The sequence below is a fragment of the Rutilus rutilus genome, assembly GCF_951802725.1.
Source record: "Rutilus rutilus genome assembly, chromosome: 20".
Lineage (NCBI taxonomy): Eukaryota > Metazoa > Chordata > Actinopteri > Cypriniformes > Leuciscidae > Rutilus > Rutilus rutilus.
This window is the reverse complement of record NC_140225.1, coordinates 24,709,277-24,726,501: the sequence shown is the minus strand read 5'-3', so window position 1 is coordinate 24,726,501 and position 17,225 is coordinate 24,709,277. Positions and strand designations below refer to the sequence as shown.

The 17,225-nt window shown below is 37.0% G+C and overlaps 1 protein-coding gene across 1 annotated transcript in view; it reads left to right on the top strand.

Annotated features, from left to right (window-relative positions):
- The window catches only part of prkceb (protein kinase C, epsilon b), a 111,391-nt gene that overhangs the window by 67,542 nt on the left and 26,624 nt on the right, over window positions 1–17,225 (top strand). The window contains exons 6-10 of the mRNA XM_084392002.1: window positions 699–828; window positions 1,570–1,712; window positions 1,936–2,029; window positions 4,454–4,668; window positions 4,749–4,922. Coding sequence (XP_084248128.1) covers window positions 699–828; window positions 1,570–1,712; window positions 1,936–2,029; window positions 4,454–4,668; window positions 4,749–4,922 — 756 coding nt within the window. The remainder of the gene's footprint in view (window positions 1–698; window positions 829–1,569; window positions 1,713–1,935; window positions 2,030–4,453; window positions 4,669–4,748; window positions 4,923–17,225) is intronic.

Sequence of the window (17,225 nt, the reverse complement as noted above, 5' to 3'; positions counted from 1 at the left end):
TGATGAGAATCAAAAGTATGTGAAGTATGTAAAGTTCATGGCATAGACTCTTTAAAATACATCCAAGAGTTTTACACATCGGTCTATAATTGTAGGGACATCAACGTTACAGTTTCACGCACCTAACCATGACGTGGAAAGAAACTAACTGTGATTGGTCCTTGGCCAATGAAAAGCGGGTAGTTTTTGCCTACTCTTTTAAGAGTACTGTGAATTCTGACATACTTCATTTGTCACATAATGTTTTTCGCTTACTATACAGTAGGGAATTATGTGATTTCGGATGCAACCAACAACATTTTAATACAACAACTTTTTAAGCTTGTTCAGGTGAGTTTGATTAGGGTTGGAGAAAAACTCGTCAGGAAAGTGGACCTGGAGGTCATTTTTTCTAGTTTAAGTCTATTTTTAGTCTACTTAATTTTAGGAAACATCCATTATATCTCTTGAGATAAAGAGCAACACCTGAGGAATAAAACTTTCCTTTGGAGTTAAATAATATAGTCTAACATGTTTTTACTGTTAGCAAACAACATCACTGTGTAGGCTTTATCAAATGGGTGTCACTACCCACAGCTATATATATTGGATGTAAGTAATAATAATAAAAAAAACAATGAGTTTTGCAGTTTTTCCTCTGTTAAAATGCTTGTGTTCACTGCATAGGCATCTTTCTGATCCTCTATCACCCCCTGCAGGTGGGATCTCAGCGCTTCAGCGTCAATATGCCTCATAAGTTCCGGATTCACAACTACAAAGTCCTCACGTTCTGTGACCACTGCGGTTCATTACTGTGGGGTCTGCTGCGGCAGGGGCTGCAGTGCAAAGGTGAGATCGGCATTCTGGGAAATATAGATACAGGGTTCCCACAGTCATGGAAAAGCTGCCAATTTTGCTGGGATTTTTAAATTATTTTGTCATTTCATGGTATTTTCTGGACATTTCTATGGTGAATGCACATTTAAAAAAAATTTCTCTGTTCTATTATTAAATATATTAATTCAATTTTAGTATAATGTTGGGTTGTTTCATCCCATGTTTTGATCAAATTTTAATAAGAAAATTTAAACTACTAGTTGGGTTCTTCAATATTTGACCCAGATACCATTTTTTAGATTATATATATATACATACTCTAAAAAATTTGTGATGAAATGAATGAAAGAGAGCACAACTTTTCCTTTTCTGTGACCTTTCTCTAGTAACCTTTTTGATATATACATATATATATATATATATATATATATATATATATTAAAAAGGTTACTAGAAAGGTCACAGAAAAGAAAAGTTTGTGCTCTCTTTCATTATGGAAACAGTACTTTGACCCATTGTTATTTAGTATCATTTTTTTTTTATTTTTTTTTTCACGTTAAACTAGAAATAAAATAAGCTTTTAAGGTTTTTTTTATATATATATTTTTTATTTTAAGCAATGAAAGTTTTCTTATGGTTTTAGTTTTAGTTTTAGTAACCGATAATAACCCTGCTATATCCCCAAATCTTCCAAGATTCATTGAAATACAGTCTAAGTTCTCATGCCGTCTCCCTTCATTTCTCTGTCCTCAGTTTGTAAGATGAATGTGCACAAGCGTTGTGAAAGTAATGTAGCTCCTAACTGTGGGGTGGACGCCAGGGGCATCGCCAAGGTGCTGTCCGACCTCGGAGTCACTCCAGACAAACTCTCTGGCAGCGTCCAGAGGAGAAAAAAGGTAAGAGGCCGACAATCATCAGGAATTATTTGTTCGCACTAGAAAAGTGGGCATGCAGAACTGAAAGGTCAAAAGCCTCCTTCTCCTCCATGCAGCTGTAGATGATAGTAAATACACTGATTACTGATGACATAATGGTCTTTATAGCGAGCACTTGATCGGGCCTCCTGAAACATAATGATGATTGGATGATGAAGATGATTTGTTCTTGTTTTCCACACAGATCTCTCAGGGTCCAGATCCACAACCCTTACCCATATCCCCACTGTTAGAAGAGGACCGATCCAAATCTGCACCTACATCACCATGTGACCAGGGTAAACGAATACAGCTACATATAAAGCTCTGCAGATGCTTCTTGGGTTAAATACATTATTTTGTTATAGTCAGTACAACAGATTACCACATAAAACAAGTTTAACTTGTCCTTAAGTTTGTAATTCACTTAAAATGGAAGTCTATGGGGCCATTGTACCAAAATGTGAAGCTTGTATTTTGCCATGTTTTCATGGCTTTGTATGACAAACAAACTGAAATTGTCATCAATGAAATCAAATGGCTGATATTCTAAAAGGGCTGTATTTAATTAAAAAACTTCTATGATACAGTATGCTTATAGTGGTTTATTGTAATTTTGAAGCTTGACAGCGTTTGATAAATATGCGTTTGATAGCCAGTGCTTTATGCCATTTATACCTGATATCCATCACATGATTATATAACTACAGTGGGGAGAACAAGTATTTGATACACTGCCGATTTTGCAGGTTTTCCCACTTACAAAGCATGTAGAAGTCTGTCATTTTTATCATAGGTACTCTTCAACTGTGAGTGACGGAACAAAACAAAAATCCAGAAAATCACATTGAATGATTTTTAAGTAATTCATTTGCATTTTATTGCATGACATAAGTATTTGATACATCAGAAAAGCAGAACTTAATATTTGGTACAGAAACCTTTGTTTGCAATTACAGAGATCATACGTTTCCTGTAGTTCTTGACCAGGTTTGCACACACTGCAGGAGGGATTTTGGCCCACTCCTCCATACAGACCTTCTCCAGATCCTTCAGGTTTCGGGGCTGTCGCTGGGCAATATGGACTTTCAGCTCCCTCCAAAGATTTTCTATTGGGTTCAGTTCTGGAGACTGGCTAGGCCACTCCAGGACCTTGAGATGCTTCTTACAGAGCCACTCCTTAGTTGCCCTGGCTGTGTGTTTCGGATCGTTGTCATGCTGGAAGACCCAGCCACGACCCATCTTCAAAGCTCTTACTGAGGGAAGGAGGTTGTTGGCCAAGATCTTGCGATACATGGCCCCATCCATCCTCCCCTCAATACGGTGCAGTCGTCCTGTCCCCTTTACAGAAAAGCATCCCCAAAGAATGATGTTTCCACCTCCATGCTTCACGGTTGGGATAGTGTTCTTGGGGTTGTACTCATCCTTCTTTTTCCTCCAAACACGGCGAGTGGAGTTTAGACCAAAAAGCTCTATTTTTGTCTCATCTGACCACATGACCTTCACCCATTCCTCCTCTGGATCATCCAGATGGTCATTGGCAGACTTCACACGGGCCTGGACATGCGCTGGCTTGAGTAGGGGGACCTTGCGTGCGCTGCAGGATTTTAATCCATGGCGGCGTAGTGTGTTACTAATGGTTTTCTTTGAGACCGTGGTCCCAGCTCTCTTCAGGTCATTGACCAGGTCCTGCCGTGTAGTTCTGGGCTGATCCCTCACCTTCCTCATGATCATTGATGCCCCACGAGGTGAGATCTTACATGGTGCCCCAGACCGAGGGAGATTGACCGTCATCTTGAACTTCTTCCATTTTCTAATAATTGCGCCAACAGTTGTTGCCTTCTCACCAAGCTGCTTGCCTATTGTCCTGTAGCCCATCCCAGCCTTGTGCAGGTCTACAATTTTATCCCTGATGTCCTTACACAGCTCTCTGGTCTTGGCCATTGTGGAGAGGTTGGAGTCTGTTTGTTTGTTTGATTGAGTGTGTGGACAGGTGTCTTTTATACAGGAAACGAGTTCAAACAGGTGCAGTTAATAAAGGTAATGAGTGGAGAACAGGAGGGCTTCTTAAAGAAATACTAACAGGTCTGTGAGAGCCGGAATTATTACTGGTTGGTAGGTGATCAAATACTTATGTCATGCAATAAAATGCAAATTAATTATTTAAAAATCATACAATTGAATTTTCTGGATTTTTGTTTTAGATTCCGTCTCTCACAGTCACAGTTGAAGTGTACCTATGATAAAAATTACAGACCTCTACATGCTTTGTAAGCAGGAAAACCTGCAAAATCGGCAGTGTATCAAATACTTGTTCTTCCCACTGTATATGCACAGGCAAATATGCTGATTTGGCGCTCATTGTTTTTAAATTATCAATGTTGAAAACAGTTGTGCTGAATTCTGGATTCTTTGATGAAAAGAAAGTGTAAAAGAACAGAATTCTAACATTATTATAAATGTCTTTACTGTAACTTTTGATCAATTCAGTGCACCCTTGCTGAATACAACTTTTAATTTCTTTCAAAATAAAATAAAATAAATCTTTAAAACATGGTAGTGTGAGACTGTAGATCCGATGCTGTATTTTACCCTTAGACTTCTATTGTACGTGCATTACAATTAACATGTATTGTGTTTGTTTTTTACAATCTGAATGTGAGTATATACATGGGGTCAGATAGCATGTGATGTGATTTGGCTCTTTGTTTTGTGATCTGCAGATATAAAGGACCTGGAGAACATCAGGAAGGCACTTTCGTTTGACCACCGAGGTGAAGAGCTAAAGCCAGCCTCGTCCTCCTCTCTGACCGAGGGAGAGTCAGAGGAGACGGGGGAGGCGAGAGAGAATGGAGAGGTGAAGACCGTCCAGACCAAAAGGATGATGCTGGAAGACTTCTCCTTCATCAAAGTGCTTGGGAAAGGCAGCTTTGGCAAGGTGTGGTTTATGTCTGGTAGTTTTGTCTGGCGTGTAATAAGGGCCCAGCAGTGTGAGCGCAGTGTTGTCTTTGTGTACAGGTGATGCTGGCTGAGTTAAGAGGCACTGATGAGGTTTTTGCGGTGAAAGTGTTGAAGAAAGACGTCATCCTGCAGGACGATGATGTGGACTGCACTATGACTGAGAAACGCATCCTGGCCCTGGCCAGAAAACACCCGTATCTTACCCAACTCTACTGCTGCTTTCAGACCAAGGTGAGAGCCGGGAGTGTTTCTGCTCTACACTCAGTTTAGCCTCATTGCAAACTTTAAAATATTGAGCAAAATGGACAATCAAGCACTAATTGCCAAAACATTCTCCTTATTCATAAATGTTTTGCAGACTGCCACTAGATGGAGCTGTAATATTACATTCTGTGCTGCTTTTACAGCGGTTTAGCTCTTTATCTGACGAGGGCAAGGCTGTGGGGAATAATTACAAAAACGGGTCAGTTCATCAAGAACGTAGGCACATTTTAGAAAAGGCTTACATTTTGAAATTTGTGTATTCAGGTTTCCAGCTGAAACTTAAAAGGCTTTTAATTCAAATGAAAACCAGCCATGAAACAGCAATAGCATTTATACACTGAAATGAGAATTATACTTTAAATCAAAAGTGAACTGCTAAAATGATCTGCTATAATTTTGAGCCTTGAAATGTAAATACAAACTGAATAAATTAATACATATTTATTGACAAACTTCCATTTCTACTAGAATTAAATTACTTGTATTAAATAAACTAAAAAGAGCAAATGCAAAAAATAAGATCAAAATAAAACATTTTATATAAAAGTATAAATAATAAAGCCCAAAGCTATAATATTAATAATATGACCATGATTAAATTAAAAGCTGTGCATAATGTGAATATAATAGAAACATGTTTGTCTTCTTAAAACTTGGACTCTATTTCCTAAGATTTTCATTTATACACTTTTACAAGTGTTGGAAATATCACATAATTTTCAAATTAAAAAGTCTGAAAAAAATTTCTATACTGAGAATAAATACAGTTATGTTCAGCTCTGAAATATTTATTTGCGTAGTTATTGCTCTTTGTGAATGGTTCATTACTGTTTAAAATAACTGACAGTAAACTAAAAATAAGATCAAAATAAAATCTTTAATATAATCAATAAAAAATGGCAAACGACAATTAAAATTTTAATTAAATCAGACTATTTAAATATAAAAAATAGATAAAATTAATATAGCCAAAAACCAAAAAGCCATAACAACAACAATAATAATAATAATAATAACAATTAAAATAATAATAATAATAATAATTATTATTATCTGGAAAAGTCGTTGTAGTTTCTATACTGACCACACAATTATCCAGTTATGATCAGTTCTGAAATATTTCTTTGTGTAGTTATTGAACTTTTGTGAATCTGTTCTCTATGCAATGATTTTTACAAATCCTAATCCATCCAGTCATGGCAATTAAAAACGTGTGGAAACTTTTTTTTCTTGTAAAGCCTCTCAGTTTCAGTCAATTAAACATTATAGGTGGCAAAGGGATTATTTATTATCATGACTCGTCATAATGCTGAATATCAAATACAGTTGTGTTCTTATCCATTCCACAAACAGCCCTGCAGCTGATCACATACAAATACAGAAACACACACACACAAACGCTCGGGTACGGAACAGGTTGATCTGTTCGCCTGCACGAGTGTTCCTGACACAGAAGGGCAGGCACCTGTTGGAAGGGAACATTTATTTTATAGTCTATAATAAGCTCACATCAGATAAACCCTCCACATTAGGTCACCATTCTAATTCTCGTTCAGTCGCTCTCGGTGTGATAATAGTTTTAGATAGAGCCGACTGTTTAAGAACAGCAGCCTCGGCCAGTCCTAACCTCACATGAACATGTTTATTTTCCTCCACTAAAACCTGGAGTCAGCCATCATGACGGCATCCTCCAGTCCTCTAATTTATTTACTTCTGCAGTTTCCCCAAACAAGCAAAAAGAACATTGTGTCCTTACTGTGAACACGAGTGGGAGGAGGTAAAGGGAAGGGGAGGGGAACGAGCGCTGGCGAGAAGGAAAAGGGCGAGTGTAGGATGAAAGAATGGTGGAGAACAAGATGACCTCTTAAAACTGAAAACGTCTAGTATTAAAAGACCATAACAGGGATGAGTTTTAACTGTGACATTAAAGTGACATTAAAGAATAGTCGCCATAATTGAATCACTCTCACTGTATTTTTAGTGTGAGTAAAGCAATGACAGGAAATGACAGGGAAATGGGATCGGGAAATGTCATGTGCTGGATTCAAATTTGCAGTGGTTCACAGTCCTGGTCCTGGGGACCTGCCGCTCTGCATATTTTGGATGTCTTCCTTATTTAACACGCAGCACATTAGGAAGAGCTCCATGAACTCAACTGAGGGCCATTTACACGGCACCGCTGTCAACTAAAAACGGAATACTTTTTATGCGTTTTGGTCATTCATCGTTTTGGGTGCCTGAAAAAGCTAACTTTTGAAAATGGGTTTCAACGTGCACGTTTTTGAAAACGATACAGTTACCGTCTCTGAGTGAACTACAAAAACGCAAATATGTGAAAACAATGACGTCATGCGCATGCGTATTATGTGTTCAGTCTATAGGCCTGGGCCCGTATTCATAAAGAATCTTAATGCAAAGAGTAGCTCCTAGTGACAAAATTCTAAGAATATTCTTAGAAATGTGGGCGTTTACTCTTAAAATTAAAGAAAAATTCCTAGTAAAGAAAAAAGTAATTCAGAAAGCATCTTAACCCTTAAAAGAGGTCTTAAGGTCAAAATTGTTAGGAGCACGGACGAGGACTTTTAAGAGGCTTAAGAGTTTCTTTAGCAGAGGAGAAAATGGCAGAAAGACGAAGAGGGAGAAGAAATGTGTTGCAGACAATGGATGACAGTGAGTTAATAAGACGCTATAGATTAGATCGTGCAGGGATCATGTTTGTGACTGATCTTTTTAGAGACACGCTAATATCTCCGACACAGCGCAGAAATGCCATAGCGCCTGAAATGAAAGTAATCACTACATTACGATATTTGGCAACTGGGAAAATTCCATGTTTGATACATTAAAACCAACATTCAAACCACCGCTTAAATAGACATGCCAGCAATCAGTGTAACTGGAAAGAGTGGAACAATTTTTTATCATTCTAAGCAATAATACCTTATAGGAAATCAACAGCATGGTAAATAAAAAAAGGATTTATATACACATATATAATGTGTGTGTGTGTGTGTGTGTGAGAGAGAACGATCAAATAGGAAAAATTACGCATGTAAGTTCAAAGTGGAGGCTTAGAATAGACCCTATACTTAAAATCACTTTTTTTTTTTCTTCTTGGACAACCAACCAATCACAGTCTTCAAAAGATTGTGTCATACATAGCAACGGGGTCAACCCCGCCTCCTCACTAAGATAAAAGTTTTTGTCTTTTCCTTACTCAGAGTTGCTCTCAGATCGGTCCCGAATCGCTCTTAAGCTAAGACTCCTACATAAAAGTTTTTAAGCTAAATTAAGAGTTTTCTGAGAGGATTCTTAGAATCTTTATGAATACGGGCCCTGTAGTTTTTCTTTACAAAGTGACATCGCCAACTACTGGCCTGGCAGCATAAAACAGCATTTTCAATAGTTAATCGTTAATGATGATTTCCAATGAACAAAAGATTTATTAAAGGGATAGTTCACCTGTCATTAATTACTCAACCTCATGTCGTTCCAAACCTGTAAGACTTTCGTTCATCTTCGGAACACAAATGAAGACAGTTTTGATTAAATATGTGAGCTTCCTTTGACAGCTACACAACTACCGCTTTGACGCTTTAAAAAGTTCATAAAGAAATCGTAAAACTAATCCATATGAATTGAGTGGTTAGTCCAAATTTTCAGAAGAAACTCAATTGCTTTACATGATGAACAGATTGAATACACATTTATCAGCTCACACATCTGTTGTGGTAAACGGAAGCTCAAGCATGTTCGCTTGACATGCAAGAACCAATGAGGTTCATTCTTGTGTTACGGAGCACGTGAGCTTCAGCAAGAACCAATGAGGTTCATTTGTGTGTTTCGCAGAACGTTTGAGCTTACACAAGAAGCAATTAGGTTAATTCTCATGTTACGCAGCACATGAGCTTCAGCAAGAACCAATGAGGTTCATTCTCGTTTGTAACGCTGCACGTTTGCGCTTCAGCAAGTACCAATGAGGTTCATATTCATGTGTTACGCAGCATGTTTCCTGTAGCTCAAACAGTAGTGCATTGGCGTTTGCAACGCCATAGTCATGGGTTCGATTCCAAGGGAAAGCAAGAACTGATAAGAATGTAAATGTGTACCTTGCAATGTAAGTTGATTTGCATAAATGTAAATGTTTGAGCTTCAGCAAGAACCAATGAGGTTTGTTCTCACCCGCCAAGCAGGTTCGGTTGAGCTTCTGTTTATGTTCGCTGATCAGTGTTTAAATTAAATCTGTTCATATTATAAAGCGATCAAGTCTCTTAAAGAAAATTTGGATCAGAGCGCTCAAATCATATAGATTACTTTTATGATCTCTTTATTAACTTTTTGAAACGTGAAAATGGTAGTTGTGTAGCTGTCAATGGAGGGACAGAAATCTTGAGGTTCATATTTAGAGTTTCTTTGTTAATTAGTTCAGTTCGCCTCTGTTCTCTCCAGTTACCTGTTAAGTTGGTTGTTCTGTTCCTGATCTTGTTCCTGAGATTCTGTTTTGTGAAGATTTGAGTTGATTTCTAAATAAAGACTGCTGCGCTTAGATCCTGTTTCATCTCTGCTGCAACCAACGCTGACCGTCAGCTCTCTAATCGTTCTCGTGGTACTTTGATGTCATAAGCAGATCGGTATACATGCACTTCCATTCAAACGTTTGGAGTCAGTACGATTTTTTACTGAAGAAATGAATACTATTCATCAAAGTGTCCTAAATTATCACAAAAACATTAAGCAGCACAACTGTTTTCAACATTTATAATAAATGTTTCTTGAGCACCAGCTCAGCATATTAGAATGATTTCTGAAGGATCATGTGACACTCAAGACTGGAGTAATGATGCTGAAAATTCAGCTTTGCCATCACAGGACTAAATTACATTTTACAATATGTTCAAATAGAAAACCGTTTGCAAAATTATTTAGCGAAATTAAGTCTCAGTCAAATATTGCATGAATAATATTAATAATAATAAAAACGTTGTATTTTTGGTGCGAACAATACAGGAAATGTAGTGTTTTAACCATGCTTAGAAAATGTAATTATTGGCAGATGTATCTGTAATATTATGAACAGAAGTTTGTTTTGGAGGGATTTGTTCTTGTGTTTATTTTGTAGCAGAAGAAGTTGATTGCCATAAGCCTTACATAATGTGGTTCTGATGCTTATCGGACCTGATGTGTATTCCATATGCTGTTTGTTTTCTTTTCCACACACACACACACACACACACACGCACACACACACGCACACACACACACACACACACACACACACACACACACACACACACACACACACACACGCGCACACACACACACACACACACACACACACACACACTCATTGACCAATATTCTGTTACACTTTTTTGCTTAATACATATAATGACTAATGCAGCACATCTGACATCTATGTTAAAAAAGATGAAGAAAATTCTACTAAGAAACAAAATGTGAGGTTTTGGTTAGAAGTTTACATTTATAGGCCTAATGATTGCAGATTAAGTAAAGATTTGACATTTATCCACAGATGTCTTTTTGGACAAAGATTACACACTTGTGTTCTCCAGCATTTTGCATTTAATCAGATCTTAAACTGAATGCAGGTGTGTGTTCCCTTCTTTTTTTTTTTCCTTTTTTTTTTTTCTTGTTTTCTCTCATCAGCTCTTTGTTGCCTCACACGCAGCATGGCAGGCTGACCTCTTGTTGACATGTTCAGTTTCTCGCTCCATTTCGTGTTCCCTCAATGCCTAATTTGCCATCAGGCACTGCCTTTGCCCTGACTTGCTTTGCCCCTCAGCATCAGTAGAGCCGAAGTCCTGCGTTAATCTCCACTTATGAAACCCTCTGATATACTTTCTCCATTGATTACCCATCACTTCCAATGCTCAATATAATTATTTGATATTTATATTGAACGAAGGAAGAGACTGCAATAAAATGGAGCTAGTACGGCAAGGCAAGTTTAATTTTATAGCATATTTCATTCTCAGTGATTTACATTGGCATTATACACTAGCGTTCAAAAGTTTAGGCTGGGTAAGATTTTTTTAAAAGACATTTTTGAAAGACGTCTCTTATGCCCATCAATGCTGAATTTATTTGATCAAAGATACAATGAAAACAGTAATATTATGGAATATTATTAGCTACAATTTAAAAGAACAGTTTTATATTATTTCTTACTGTGATGGCAAAGCTGAATTTTCAGCATCTTCAGTGTCACATGATCTTTCAGAAATGATTCTAATATGCTGATTTGATGCTCAAGAAACATTCCTTATTAGCAATGTTAGCAATAGTTATTTTTTGTGGAAACTGATAAAAAAAACTGAATTCTTTGATGAATAGAAGGTTCAAATGAACAGCATTTATTTGAAATATAATCAATTAATATAAGCTCATTACATTGCATGCATTTATAAAATAATTGGAAAATGCTTTTTAAAAGTTTTATATGGAGTCAACTTAAAATAATATAAAAATAAGAAAAGAATAAATGAACAAATTAAAGAAATAAATGTTTCATATGTTGTAGTGGATTAAAGTTCTAAAGAGATAAAAGGACACACATTAAAATGAAATCAAATTAAATAACACAATTAAAGTTAGTAAGAAAGGCATTTACAATAACTAGTAAAGCTACATTTTAAGTGTTCAAGAGATGCTAAAACTACCACCATTACTGTTTCAACTATGAACCTAGTCTATTAGACTACTTATACGCTGTTTTTTTGCATGAATTCAAGCCTCTTTTTTTGGGATAAAATTGGCAGCCGAGTGTATAAATGTTAATATTGATATTCCAGAGGAATGCCTTGACATGAGCAGAAAGGTTGTTCCTAAATGTGCACTCTAATGATCCAGAGTTTTATCATGATTTTCAGACCGCAATCAGCCTCAGGATCACAGTACAGCTCTTATCCCCGTAATTACAGCTAAGCAATGTAAATAACATTATACAACCAGCTAAAGCGCATATGGAAACTTATAGAGCTGAAAAACTTCAGGCAGTGAGAGAAGAATTCTATGATTGTTTATAAATCCCCTTTGTTTTTGGAGGATGTTCTCAAAGTTTTTATGATCACTTCCAATTTGGTCAGTTCATACTCCCCCACTTAAGTTCTTAACCAAGGTCGTGGAATGAAATGTCTTGCTCTCTTTGGCTCATCTCTGCTCTTGGACAGCAGGTTGGAGCGCTCCCAGATGTCTTGGCCTGGCTCCCTCACATTATGTTCTGTAGTCGCTCCATTAATCGCAGTCAGATTGCGGCTGCTCACTTTGTGACATCTGTGTAGGCAGCCGTACATGTCTCTCCTTCAACTGAAGAAGACAGAATACACACAGTCCGCACATATCACGCATGTTTTCATTTAAAAGTCCTTAATTCATGATTTAAAAGTGAGAAGTTAACTCTGTTAACAGATCGAATCCAGCATGTGTTTGCTTTTCTGCACCCTTAACAAAATAGTCATGAGTGACATATGGATTTTGTACATTTGTTTATTTTATCTTTCTCTTAGAAGGAGGAATTTATTCCTGACGAATTGCTAATACAGCTTGTTCTCACAAGCAAACAAAACTAAGATTCTTTTTATTATTTAACTGAATTCTTACAAGATGACTTATATCATGTGGATTGAGATCCTTATTACATTGTCATTAGGGGCTTTACAGACTGAAGAAAGAAGAGAGGTAGTTTGCAGTCAATGTGATTGTATGTGACGGCAAATTGTTTACATTGCAGTTTCAGTTAAGTATTACTGTATTGAATAATTGAATAACCGATGGCAGACAAAGCGGAATCCCCACCCCCACCACCACCCAAAAAATTTTTTTTACATAATTTGTGATATTTTTTTCAATTAATATAAAAGTAGTTATATAATATTTATTTTATTATTTATTTTGCTAATCTGAAGTCCAACAGCCAGTGGAGGAACATTGATCCTGTCAGAAACAATGCAGGGCACCATAACAGGAAAAAGATATTTCCCCAAGCATGTATGTCAAGAACAGGGAGCATTTTACCTCCTATACTGTGGATTTAAGTTTCTAATGTCTATGTGCAACTACTTACATATTCATTATTTACATTGTGTAATGTCTCCAGACAGTTGGAAGATGGATGGCTGAAGTTTCCAGTGAATTCTTTTGTTTGTTCTTATAAAAAAAAAAATGCCTAGCTCATGTTTAGCAACATTTACTGTACACTAAGAGTATAAATATCCTGTTGTTGTCATATTTGTGTAGTATCAGGTTGCATCCATGTAAGGAAACCAGAAAACCTGTATAGCATTGACTTACACGCTAAGCCCTGTTTACCCAGCGTCTGTGTTTTTGCAGCACTTTCTGCTACACTGAGCTTCATAAACTTTTCTCTGTAGAAACATTCCTCACAAAAATGTGTTCTCAAACACAGTGTTTTATAGGAAACATAGTGGCATGCTCGAACCTGAAAAAGAATCAGAATGGGCCATTTTAAGAACATTATGATGGACAGAGGGAGAGAGAGCAACAAGGTTTCTGCATATATGCTGTGTTAAGAGGCTTATATGTGTGTTGTTCTGGGAGAGAAATTCCTACTGTAATGACAAGCATCATCAAGTGAAGAGTGACAGCTTCTTGGCCAGAGGAGTGTGTTAAAAGTCGCTGGTAGCAATGTGTGTTGATACTTCACATGAGCTCACTGGGTCTGTTGTATAGTAGAATGCCAAATGTGTGTGTTATATTTCTGGCAATAGCTGCAATATTTATTGAGAATCAGAAATATTGCCAGATGTGAATGATGGAGATATTGATCCAAACTGATAGTAGATTAAGGCCAATATTTCCCCCTGTAGTTGATTTTCAGGGGTTGATATAAGTGTTTTTTTTTTTTTTTTTTGGAATATAAATACTTCTATTGAATAATTTTAAAGGGCCTATATTTGTTTTATTTTATTTTACCTTTTCTTTAGCATGTAATATACCTGTTAATGCATGTAAACAATCTAAAAAGTAACAGTGCATAAAGTCCACATTAAGGAGATTTCATCTCTTTCTTTCTGAAATGCCTCGTCTGCTATTACTTCTGTTACGTAGCTATGCACCATGTGACAGTTTTTATTTTTAAAACTATTTTTCGCCAGTTCGCTTTTTCTGCTTTCACAGATTGATGCAGGTCAATGTGTTAAGAGGCATGCAGTTTTCACCATGATGTAGAGAAAAGTTACAACATCAAATCTGAAATGTTAGAGACATAAAAGTTGTGCTTGCGAAGGTGGTTAGAGTCGATCAGCTGTCTATATCAGACTCGGGCTCGAACCGATACTCTAAAACTGATGCCATAGTTAGCTTAGTTATAGTATTTACAGCGCCTCGGGGTGTCGGTTATGTTAAAGGGTGTTATATTTCCCCACACACACTCTAAGCGGCCAGCTGACCAATCAGAGCAGACTGCACTTTTCAGAAGGCAGGTTTTAAAGAAACAGAGCATTCCGACAGAGTGTGAAAACAGGTGCTGCAAAAATAAATTGTTTTTTGAACATTAAATCATGTAAACCTATTCTAGTAGACCTGAAATAATGCATTGCATTACATAACTTACTGCTAGAATACATTTTAAACCACCAGTATAAGGTTTAGGTTTTGAAGTTATTTTAGAATATTTTCAGAGCTAATTTTAGTAGTTTTCATGAAGAAAAAAAAAAAAACCTTAATATTGTCACATTCACCGTCTGTCTTCGTCCTGTTCACTACAGTTCCCAGTATCCTCCTTGTCTCCACACCTGAACTCACTCCCTCAATTACCCACCTGCTCATCGTTACCATCATTTGCATCACCTGTCTTGTGTTCATTATCTGTGTATTTAGTTCCTCTTCTCACTCATGTCTGTGTCGGTTATTGTTTGTGCACCAGCACACTGTTTCTTGTTTGTTTTGAGTTACCTCCTGTTAAATAAACCTTTGTTATTTTTGGTACTTCGCTTGGCTTGTCTCCTTCCCAACCCGGACCCTGACAAATATTACCTACACATTCAACATTATTCAGATTTGAGACTAAATTTACAGAGACAATACGGTTCAAAAGTTTCGTTTCAGTCATTTTCTTGACTGAAATGAACACTTCTATTCAGTAAAGATGCATTAAATTGAACAAAAGTGACAGTACAGCATTTATGTAACAAAAATATATAGATTTCAAATAAATTGTTTTCTTTTGCACTTTTTATTCCTCAAAGAATCCTGAAAAAAGTATCACTGTTTCCACAAAAATATGACTGTTTTCAACATTGATAATATTAAGAACTTTTTTCTTGAGCACCAAATCGGCATATTAGAATGATGTGATACTGATATAGAAAACAGTTATTTTATTCCACAATATCACCAGAGAATGTCTAATATGGCGAGAAGTTTCACTCTCACTACACTTCCGGCTTCTGAACTGGTTGCAGTTCCACTCTGATTCCATATGAGGGCGCTCACAGGACGAGTGCAGAATGAATGGAGGTCAATGGCGGTATACCCCTCAAAATCCACTTTTCTCAGGATATAATTTTTTATCTAGTAATTTGAATGTTGTATTCGAAAGGAGATGCAAAGAAATTACACATTGCTGGGTGTTAGATTTTTTAGAGTCACTTATTTGCTTTAAAAGTCTTTCAAAATGTCAATGACGTCAGAATGCTGACGTCATTAGCAGAATGCTAGCGTGTTATGGGCAACAACAACTCAACCTGTAAGAAATCAAAACGACATAAGTACTCGTTCATTCAACTTTCGACCTAAAACCCATGTTGAACTTGCAAAATCTACAATCACATCTGAGATTTCTCAACGGCAATCGGGTGAAAGAGACACATTTAGCCGTCTAGCCCCATTGACTCCCATTCATTTTGCACTCATGGCGAGCGCCCCCAGTGGAACTCTGGTGGTACTACAACCAAAATTCGGTACAATAGGGCTTAATAGGGAGTGGACAGGCTCTCCGTAGACGGGCTCTGATATCACAGTTTTTATTGTATTTTTGATCAAATAAACAGATTAAAAAAATAAAAATCTATTTCTGGGACATTTTTGTCACTTTCAGTGGCGGTTTTATCCCTGTCAATTCTGATCCTGATTACAACTGATGTAAAGGGCTGGAGAGAGGACTGTATGTTCTGAATTAAACCTTTGCTTTAGAAATTCAGTACCCCAGCTTTCATCATCTCACTCAGTCCATGGAAAATTCACCTTCACCTGAACCTCAAGCATCAAAGAGAGAGAAAATGACTGTGTTTGTATAGAAAAGGCCCTCATGACAAACACAATAAGGGTTCTTTCAATTTAAAAAATGTTGTTTTATTGTTTTCGCATTATTTTATTATTATATAATGCATGTACTATGATCAGTCCTCTCAATAAATGCAGTACACACACACACACACACACACACACACACAGCCTTGCTGCCCTATTTGGCAATGACTTTGCAGGCAGCGTTTGCACACAAAGATACCTCACAAAACTGATTTCGGGGAGACTTCTAAGGCAGCATAACGGTTAAATGAACTACAAGAAAATAAACAGAGCTTTGGTAATAACAAAAATTGTATTACTACTGTACTAATTTCTCATTAGAAATGACATCAAATGTGTACAAAACTTTTACACACAAAATTACCACCAACGGCAACTTTTAGATGACTTATTTATGTTTTTAGCTCAGCTGTCACAGAATGGGAAGCAAAGGATGGTGAGATGTCATAGGCAGCGAAGGACACATCTATGCTGCCTTCAATAAATCGATCGGTTGAAGGTATCTCAGTAGACATGATGTGGCACGATCATTAAATTCGGACATGCCTTGTTGCCTTCCTACCGCCGTATCATGCCTGTAAAGGCAGCATTTCTCAGCTTTCGGACGCAGCCATAGAGCGAGTGAAGCCAAGTGAAGGGTTGAGTGATTTTGCATGTGTATCCGTCCTCTTTTGCTGGTATATGTGTGAATGTATAAACTAAAACTAACTTTTTGCCACACCTGCCAATAGTCGTGACTATTGAGACTATAAATATTTTTTCCTGGCCATGAAACTGGTTTTGGAAAAACAGGCAGTTATGACACCAACATTTTAGATAACTGTGCAAATTCACAATTCTCTATTCCAATTGTAATACCACAGCTAAAACTACTAGCCTAACTAATATAAATGTAAAACATTGAAGACAAGTAACAGTAGTTTCCAGGTAGAGACATGTTTGCAAGGATACTCACCCAGACGGCCATTTTTTGTACACAAT